Raw genomic sequence first — 10,204 nt, forward strand, 5'->3', positions numbered from 1 at the left:
CTGCTAAGGTCTGCTAGGGCTTTTCTGCATTTCCCTGATTTACAAGATTTTACATTTACAAGAATTTATAAGATTTTGAATTCCAAATTTGAGTTCCAAGGAGAACTTCTTCCCCTCTCCTCTTCTGAAAATGGTAGGCAGTTTGATATAGTTTATACATATGCTATCATGTAAAACATATTTCTATATTCATCACAATTAGGAAAGGACAAATCAAAAGAAAAAAACACAAGAAAGAATTAAGTTAAAACATATGCTATAATCTTCATTCAGAGTCCATCAGTTCTTTATCTGAATATGAATAGAATTTTCCTTCATGAGTCCTTTGTACTTGTTTTGGATCATTGTGTTAAAGCACGTGAAAGTATGGCCCCTGGGGGATTCTATTTGCCCTGGGATTTGGTGAAGCACGAGGACGCCCAGCAACTGGAGGACGCCAAACCACCCTGTGTTGTGATAAAGCCCATGGGGTTTCTTGGAACTAGAATCTGCTGGTTCCCCTGGCTGTTCTGTTAGGCTGGGGATCCTGATGTTGTGTTTGCCTTCTCCATCATACCGAAGTTCAGTATCTCCCACTGGTTTGTTGAGGTGGAGCTTGATGCTGAAAAACTGCCTATCCTAGAATGTGCTTCCCCTTTACCCAAGTAAGATAGAAATTTCTTGCCAACCCTCTAAGTCTTCTGTACTGAAAGACAGCTCCACTTGATATCTCTGCTGGCTCTGCTGTTCAGGATTTGTTCTGGGGTTATTTGGAGGTAAATATGGGAGAGCTACAGTGATTTGCTACTTTTTCTTCCCATTTTGGCTCCTGGAATTCCAAATTCTTATTGTTTTCAATTGAGAAAAAATTATATATTGATAATTTTTGGTTTGACAGTATATGAATATAAACAAACACAAACTATCAAGAAAGTGTATTTCTTTGTAAAAGTTTCAAAAATATCATAGGAAGCTACTATTGATAATATCCACAACATTTCACTCTTGTTATTCCTATTTGTTTAAAGAAAGTAGGTGTGGGGGTGGCTAGGTAGTGCAGTGAATAGAGCATTAGCTTTGGAGTCAGGAGGACCTGAGTTCAAATTTGACCTCAGACACTTAACACTTACCAGATGTGTGACCTTGGGCAAGTCACTTAACCCCAATTGCCCTGCATTCCCCCTTCCCAAAAGCAAAATGAAAAAGAGTAGGTGCTTTTTAATTTTAATGTATTGACACAAAGTTTGGCTATTGTTTTTGATGAGTATTTAAAAAATATTGCCCCGCTTTTTCCGACCTGGTCCCAGGCAGGATGGCTCCCGCCAAAAAGGGCAGCAAGAGGAAGAAGGGGCACTTCGCCATCAACCAGGTGGTGACCAGGGAGTACACCATCAACATCCATAGGCTTCAAAAAGTGCTCCCCGCGGGCCCTGAAGGAGATCTGCAAATTGGCCATGAAAGAGAGGGGGACTCCTGACGTGCGCATTGACACCAGACTCAACAAAGCCGTTTGGTCCAAAGGGATCAGAACGTCTCCTACTGCATGCGAGTGCGCTTGTCCAGGAAGCGCAATGAGGACAAAGATTTGCCCAACAATCTGTACACGCTGGTCACGTACGTGCCTGTCACCACCTTCAAAAGATTACAGACGGTCAACGTGGATGAAAACTAAAGTAAACTTCATCCAAATAAAGTTATAAAAATGTAAAAAAAAAATATTGCTCCCATTTAAATAATTAAAATCACTATACATTGTTATTCTGGTCTTGATATCTTCCTATACATATCTCTTTGAATTTTCTTTAGTTATCATTCTTTATGGTAGGACATTTTAGTACATACATCATGCTTTAAAATTTAAATACTAAAATTTATTCACTTTTTCAATCTTGTCACAAGAAGCTTTTGTTAATCACATACTATGTGCCAAGTTCTGTGGTAGTCACTTGAATTACAAATACAAAAATGAAATGGTCCCTGAACAAGGAATGAGCTTTCTATATAGGTACCTATGGAGGGGATCTTACATGTACTTACACACACACACAGTCAAAAAATAAAAACAAGGTACTTTGGGGGGGAGGTGCCAGAAGCTAGGGGGAATCAAGAAAGCCATTGACAGACAGGAGGGGTTTTAGTTGAATTTTAATAGAGACTAGGGATCCTTAGAGGAAGAAATAAAGGGGGAATTAATTCTAAACTTTGATATAGCCTGTTAAAAGGCATGGAGACAGAGATGGAATGTCAAATGTAAGGAAGAACAAGGGTTAAAGTTTGGCTGTCTATGAAAGGAAATAAAGGACTCTAACATCAACTGTCGTTGAATTGTTGAGCAAATAATTTATTTCATGTAATAGTAGATTTTCACTGAGGTCTTTTGCTCTTTAAAATACACACTTTTCTTCCCTGGTAACTGATCCTCTCCCAGAGAGCCATCCATTATAACAGATATTTTTTAAGGAAAAAGAGAGAAATTGACAAAACTGATCAATACATCAAAAAATCTGTAAATATGTGTGTTATTCAATACCTATGGACTGAAAGGGGTGGGTTTTTTCCCCCATCTTCTACATTCCTGCCACAATTTGATGAGGGTAAGTTTTCACAATGTATTTTTCTCTGGTTATTAGTGATTTTGTACTTAAATTTTTTAAATCATGTATTTCTTATTTTAAAATCTGTTGCATAATATAATAATAATAAATAAATAAAATAAGTAACAATCTTAAAACCTATATTTATAAACTTTGGAAAATTACCTGTTGAGAAATGGAACTTAATCCTGTTGGTTTTTGTTAATTCCCTATAACATTTGATTCTTGCTAATATATCAGAGATTTTTAATATAAAGCATTTTTATTTTGTATCTTTTTTCTTGTTTTATTTGTATTGATTTAACTTTTTTTTAAAGATATTTTGTTATAGTCTAAACAGGTTAGTTTGAGTTGTATTTTCAATTCTATTGTACCATTATGCTATGGCTATGAATATAGACAAAAACTGAAATAATCTCTGCTCTTGAGGAGCTTACAATTATTTAGAGAGACATTTATTTACAAGAATATACAGAATTAAGAGAAACTAAATAGAGTAGTTAAATACAAGACATTATTTTTTGGTCATGATTCATGGATGATTTTAGTGTCTGATGAATAAAATAGAGTATCATCCAAAAGAAAAATGAGAGGTAAATGGTCAACATAAGCAGATTGCAACATATACAAATAAAGAACTTCAAAGAAGAATGTTAGTAAAAGATGTTATTACAGAGATTTGTGACAGGAAGCAACATCGTAAATTTTCAGATAGATGCTTTTGACAATATTTAAAGAGGACTTTATCTGTCCTAATCTTTTAATGGTTCCTTCTATATATTTAAGGTCTATTTCCATTTCATTGAATGACCATTTCCCCTCCTGAAGGATTGTGCTCAATTTTCTTTGGTAGGTAATTCTTGTTTGTTGTCCTATCTCCTTTGCCTTCTCGAATATCATATTCCTTGTCTACAATCCTTTAATTTTGAAATTGCCAAATCCTATGTAATCCTGATTATGACTTCTTGGTATTTGAATTGTTTGTTTCTGGCCACTTGTAATATTTTCTCCTTGACCCTGGAGTTTTGGAATTGGGTGATAATGTTCCTGAGAGTTTTTATTTTGTGATCCCTGCAGGCTATTGGTGGATTCTTTCAATTTTTATTTTACCCCTGATTTTAGGATATCAGGACAATTTTCTTTCATAATTTATTGAAATATGATGTCTATGTGTGTTTTTTTATTATGATTTTCAGTTAATTCAATAATTCTTGAATTATCTCTCCTACATCAATTTTCCAGGTCAGTCATTTTTCCAATGAGATATTTCTCATTGTTTTCTATTTTTTTAGTTATTTTCATTTTGTTTGATTTTTTATGTCACACAGAATCCTTAGCTTCCATTTGTCCAATTCTAATTTTTTCTCTCTACTTATCCTTTTAATATATGTGTGAGAAAATGTTTTTTCCTTGTTCTTATTGTTCTTTTTCTCTTTTCTTCTTTCTGCTCCTTTCTTCTTATGCTTCTCTTGCTTCTGGTATCTGAATGTCAAATTTTCTATTCAACTCTCGTTTTTTCAACAAGAATGCTTGAAAGTCCTCTATTCCACTGAATGACCATATTTTCCCCTGAAATATGATACTCAGTTTTTCTGGGTAGGTGACTCTTGGTTTTAATCCCAGCTCCTTTGCCCTCTGGAATATCATATGCCAAGCCCTTCAATCCCTCAGTGTAGAAGCTGCCAGATCCTGGGTTATCCTGATTGTGTTATCACAATATTCCAACTGTTTCTTCCTGGCTACTTGTAATATTCTGTCCTTTATCTGGGAATTCTGGAACCTGGCTATAATATTCCTAGGAGTTTTCTTTTTGGGATCTTTTTCAGGAGGTGATCGGTGGATTCTTTCAACCTCTATTTTGCCCTCTGGTTCTAAAAATTCAGGGCAGTTTTCTTTGAGAACATTCTGGAGGATGATTTCTAGATTCTTACTTTGATCATGGCTTTCAGGTAGTCCAATAATTTTTAAATTATCTCTCCTGGATCGATTTTCCAGGTCAGTGGTGTTTCCCATGAGATATTTCACCTTGCCTTCTATTCTTTCATTTGTTTGGATCTGTTTAATAGCATCTTGATTTCTCATAAAGTCATTAGCTTCCATTTGCTCCAATCTAATTCTGAAGCAATGATTCTCCTCATTGATATCTTGAGATTCTTTTTCCATCTGCCAAATGCGGCTTTTTAAGGCATTCTTCTCCTCATTGCCTTTTTGAGCCTCTTTTGCCATTTGAGTTAGTCTATTTTTAAGGTGTGATTTCCTCAGTCAGGCTGTTGGCTCTCATTTAATAATTTTCTTGCATTGTTCTCATTTCTCTTCCCGTTTTCTCCACTTCTCTTATCTGCTTCTTAAGGTCCTCTATGGCCTGTAACCAGCTCATATTTTCCTTTGAAGCTTTTGGTGCAGGAGTTCTGACTTCACTGTCTTCCTCCTGTTCCATGCTTTGCTCCTTTTTGTCCCCAAAATAGGAGTCTAACGTTGGAATCTTCTGTCTGCTTTATTTCCTTTGCCTGGTCATGTCGCCTCTTAGTCACCTGGGCTTTTTGCCACAGTAGGACTCTGCCACCAGACAGGGGAGTTTTCATCCCAAACCCTAGGGTTTTCTCAGCTGCCAGAAGTATTAGATTGGTGCCCTGTCTGAGGTCTCCACATTCTCTGGCAATCTGCACACACGCCCCAGGACTTCCACCCTAGACTGCAATCCAGATCCAAGCAGGTTAAAGGAAAAGCAATTACCCCTCAAACTGGTGCTTGCTACCCCTACACTCAGCAGGCTAGTAGGTGAAGCTGCCACCTGGCGCTAGCTGACTGTGCCAGAGTCTCAGTCGCTTCTTGCCCTGGGGGCAAAAGCCATGAACTCCCACTTACTAGGTCCCAAAATCCAGACTGCACTGACCTCTCCCTTTGTCCTTTGCATCTATGTGATGATAAATCTGGAAATGGCCACAGCTGCTGCTGATCTGGAGTCCCTCTGACTGGCAGCTGGTCAGACCTGCCCTGGGGCTAAAGCCTTGGCATGGGGCTGGGCTCGGCTCCCAGAGCACTGCACTCATTGATTCCTGCTAGCCTGCTGGGCTGTCCTCAGTGGGAAGTTAGCTTCTCTATGTCATTTTGTGGGTTCTGCAGCTCTAAAGTTTGTTTAGAGTCCCTTTTTAACATGGATTGGGGAAGGTGGAAGCCAGAGCAGTGGGGAGGTCTTGCTTCTACTCTGCCATCTTTACCCCAATTCTAATTTTTAAGGAATTATTTTATTCAGTTAGCTTTTGTACCTCTTTTTTAATTTGACCAATTCTACTTTCTAAGGAGTTTTCTTTTTCTAAGCTGTTGACACTTTTTAAAAATGATTCTTTTGCATCACTTTCATTTCTTTCCCCACTTTTTCTTCTACCTCCCTTATTTTAGCTCTTCTAGGAATTCTTTCTGGTCTTGAGACCAATTCACATTTTTCTTTGAGGTTTTGTATATAAATGTTTTGACAGTATTTGGTAAGGACCCATTGTGTCAGAATCCCTGCAGCTGCCTTGGGGTACACTAAGACCAGTTTAATGCATGAATTCTCAGAGAGATATGAAAGGGAGATGGGAGTCCATATGAGGGAATCATATAGCTCAAGTTTATTCAGAGAGAAGTGTGTTTATATATCTTTTCAACCCTTTGGTGTAAATTCAGGCCTTGGAGTACATAAGATTGATCATCAACAGGGGAAAAACAAAAGAAACAATCAGCTTTTCAGGGAGGGCCAAGCCAGTGCATATACCTGTCATTCAAACAAGCAAAAGGCCATTAGGCATCCTTGATGGACTGTAGGCAGCTGTGACTTTCGAGACCTTATGACAAAGATCTGTACATACAATGTAGTACAGCACCTTTTTTTTCCACAGGTCTTCAACTTGTACTGTTGTTAAGGTTACCTGGATACGGGGATAACAGTCCCCTCACAAATATTTTCCTCTTTTGAGTTTGTATCTTGATCTTCTCTTTCTCAATTATGACTTTCTATGGTTAGGTTATTTTTCCTTCATTTCCCCCTCATCTTTTCCAGGTTATTTTGTCACTTTTAAAATTGAACTCTGCTCCTGGGGTGCATGGGGTAATGTTCCAAACTTCTTGTTCATGGAGCTGTAGGCCCTGGCTGTTTCCTTGGTGCTATGCTGGTGCTGCTTTGAGGCCTGGGGAGTGGAGGCAACCTGGGACTAGCTGCTTGCCTAGTACTTATCTGTGGGGGGTGCTACTGGTTGGTGCTGCATAGTGCCAGGGGTGTCTGGTAGCTCACCTTGTGTTGTGGACTACAGATGGCCTGATATTAGGGTCCCCTGTTTAGGCAAATGCAGGGGGTTTGATGGTGTTGGTGTCTGGTTGTTTACCTAGTGCTGTGCTAAAGCACATAATGGGCACTCAATCTACTCTTTGGCTCTCCTGGTATTGTAATGAGGTGGAGGTGGTGAGTGACCATTGCCACATGATGCTGCAGGGATCTGGCTTGGTGGCTCACCTAGTGGTGTCCTGATGCCCATGTGAGTGGGAGGATGGGAGAGAGTGGTTCTGTGCTGGGCTTGCATGGCAGGGGGCTTAGCTACTTGATTGCTGCTGCAAAGGATCTGTGGGACCTCAGTCACTGACCTGCATTGGGGCTCAGGGTCTCCTGCTGGCTTGTTGAGGCAAAGCATGCTACTTGCACGTTCTTCTTTTACTGTAGTGAGATAGATCTTTTCTGCTGACTTTTCAAGTTGTCTTGGGCTAGAAAATTGTTTCATCCGATTTTTTTGTTGGTTCTGCTTTTCCAGAATTCTTTTTAGGGTGCTATTTTATATTTGATATTTTATAGTTGTTTGGAGATGAATATGAAAGAGGTCAGGTGATTTCTTGCTTACTCTTCCATCTTGGTTCCTAGAAGTCGTATATCAAACCTATATGGTATTCTCAATACAAATACCTACAACTTACATAAAATCTATACAGAAGAACACACTTTCAGGAATTTTAAACGCAGATTTTAGCAGAGGTAACAAGTTGAGCAACTTTACTTATGACCTTGCAAAGAGTTCTTATCAATTTCTGCTTCTGTGTTAACAAGGCCACTGTCTGCAGAAAACAGCTTGGCAGGCAAAAACAATATATTTTTCCTGCGCATATTTAGCATACATAAGTTACACAGTAGAGTAGATCAGCATTTTTTCTTACTTTTAAAAATGAACTTTCACATCATATAGCTATATGATTAGAACACACACGTTACTTGTCTCTCACTTGTATGTTATTTGCTCCAATAATTTCCCCAAACAACAAGCCCAAATGAGCTACAACTCTGAACTGATGGAAATGGACCAGTGTCTTGGTAGATGTTTCTAGGAAATAATTTTGGAGCATAAAGATATGTACATAGGCACACAGACATATAAATATGTAAATATACACACAAACATATAACACACATTTCCATATATGTATATCTAGATATAGCACACATACACACATGTATATAAGTATATATTTATATATGTATGTGTACTATGTATATGTATATATTTATATATACTTATGCACACATGCATATAAACAGATACATTCTATCATTATCATGTAGGTAAACTTCTGGTACAGGAAGAATTAGCGATTGTAATTTAGATGAAATTCAAGATGTGAACTGGACTAGATGGCTCGACTTCTCTCCCATTTCTACTTTTCTATGGTTCTATGATTATTTTTAGATATACAAGCAAAGTAAAATATACTACTTTATACAAATTAATTTATGTTAAAATAATATGTTTGAAAGTCTTCACATTAATTTACATCAACTATTTATTTGACAATTTTATGCATGGTATAAGATAAAAAGAATAAGACTTAGAAAACAAAGATTCATATGAGCTGACTCCCCCACTTTCAGGAGAGCTTTGTCAAATTGCTTTTCTTCTCTGGGATCTACTTAACCATAAAATGATTTGAATAACACCTTTCATAAATAGAATTTAGGGTTGTTGCTGAGATCAAAAATGGGAATGTGAAAATTAACAAGAATTAGCAAGAATTTATTAAGTGTTTATAGTGTGCTAGGCACTGTGTTTAGCTCTTGAAAAACTGTAAAGCATTGTAGAAATATAAAGTATCATTATAATTTTCCTCATTTATGTGAGTGTAAATACTTTGGAAAATCATATGCCTTACTATCTTTCTGACCCATGAAGTCTAGATTTCAAAACTTCTGTTTTAGAGTCAGATATATAAGTGAAAATATATTTTTTGTCAATAAGCACATAATAGGCAGAACTAATTTGTTAGAAAGCAGGTATACAATGATGGAAAAGTCTTTTTTTTTAAATTTATCCCTCTAATGGGCATTTCCAGGTTATAAGCTTTCTCAAAGCAGTCTTCATGTCCTTGTTCCTTAGGCTATAGACGACAGGGTTCAGGGTTGGGGGCACCACTGTATAGAACATAGACAACAATAGATCCAGAACTGAGTCAGAGTCCAAAGGTGGTTTTAAATAAGCCATGGCCCCAGTTATGATAAAAATTATGAAAACAATGAGATGAGGCAGGCTAATGGAGAAGGCTTTTGACCGACCTTCTGTTGCTGGAATCTTCAACACAGTTGAGATAATGTAACTGTAAGAGGTAATGATAGAAATACAGCAGAAAATCCCTAAGCCCAACCCTATAGCAACACTCACATAAACTGCAATGTGTTTTTCAGAACAGGAGATCCTGAGTAGAGAAGGGATATCACAGAAGAACTGATGGATCTCTTTGGGGCCACAAAAGGGTAAAGAGAATGTACTAGCTGAGTACATGGCCCCAATCACACCTCCACCAAACCAGGAAGCAACTGCCATCCTTACACAAGATTCTTTGATCATGATGGTTTCATAGTAAAGGGGCTGGCAGATGGCTATATAGCGGTCATAAGACATCACTGTGAGGAGCGAAATCTCTGATCCTGCAAATAAAATCACTAAAAAGAGCTGTAATAAACACCCCACATAAGAGATGGAGCAGTTGTGGGTTAGGGAGTTCACAATGGATTTGGGAACAGTGACAGAAATAAGGCAGAGGTCTAAAAAGGACAGGTTCTTCAGGAAGAAGTACATTGGAGTGTGGAGGTGCCCATCGAGAGAGATAAGGGTGAAGATGAGCAGGTTCCCCATAAGAGCCACCAGGTAGATCAACAAGAAAAGGATGGCATGTAAGACCTGCAGTTCCCAGTTGTTGGAAAAGTCCATGAGGAAGAATTCTGTCACTGTGGTGAGATTATCCATGTTCTGGGAGGCTCTCTTAACTATCTTTTGAGAACAAAGAAGGAAGTTCCAAATGATAAAATTACACAATGATTTGTATTTCAAATCTGAATTCTTATTCTGGCTTTCCCATTTTGTAACCTCAAGCAATTCACTATCTCTCTTCAAATCTCAGTTTTCTCATTTGTAAAACGAGGGCATTGGATGAGATGATTTTAAAGTTTTTGCAATTCTTAAAATATATGTAGAATTCACAGTAGGATTCTGAATTGGAAAAAGAAAATATCAATATAATCTCTTGAAATATTTATCATTTTATGGTTTACATAGCACATGCCTGACAACAACTCTGTGAAGTAGAAAGTTTGAGTTATTATTCCCAATCTTTAGATAGGT

General features: G+C 37.6%; 1 protein-coding gene across 1 annotated transcript; it reads right to left on the reverse strand.

The window, feature by feature from the left end:
* Positions 1-8,893: 8,893 nt before the first annotated feature.
* On the reverse strand, positions 8,894-9,829 carry LOC138145407 (olfactory receptor 14A16-like). The gene has a single exon (XM_069067050.1). The coding sequence runs from the start codon at positions 9,827-9,829 to the stop codon at positions 8,894-8,896; it is 936 nt and encodes a 311-aa protein (XP_068923151.1).
* Positions 9,830-10,204: the final 375 nt, after the last annotated feature.

This window comes from Petaurus breviceps, unplaced genomic scaffold (assembly GCF_028583685.1).
Source record: "Petaurus breviceps papuanus isolate PSGF00001 unplaced genomic scaffold, PetGlider_PUasm1.0 90734, whole genome shotgun sequence".
NCBI classification, from domain to species: domain Eukaryota; kingdom Metazoa; phylum Chordata; class Mammalia; order Diprotodontia; family Petauridae; genus Petaurus; species Petaurus breviceps.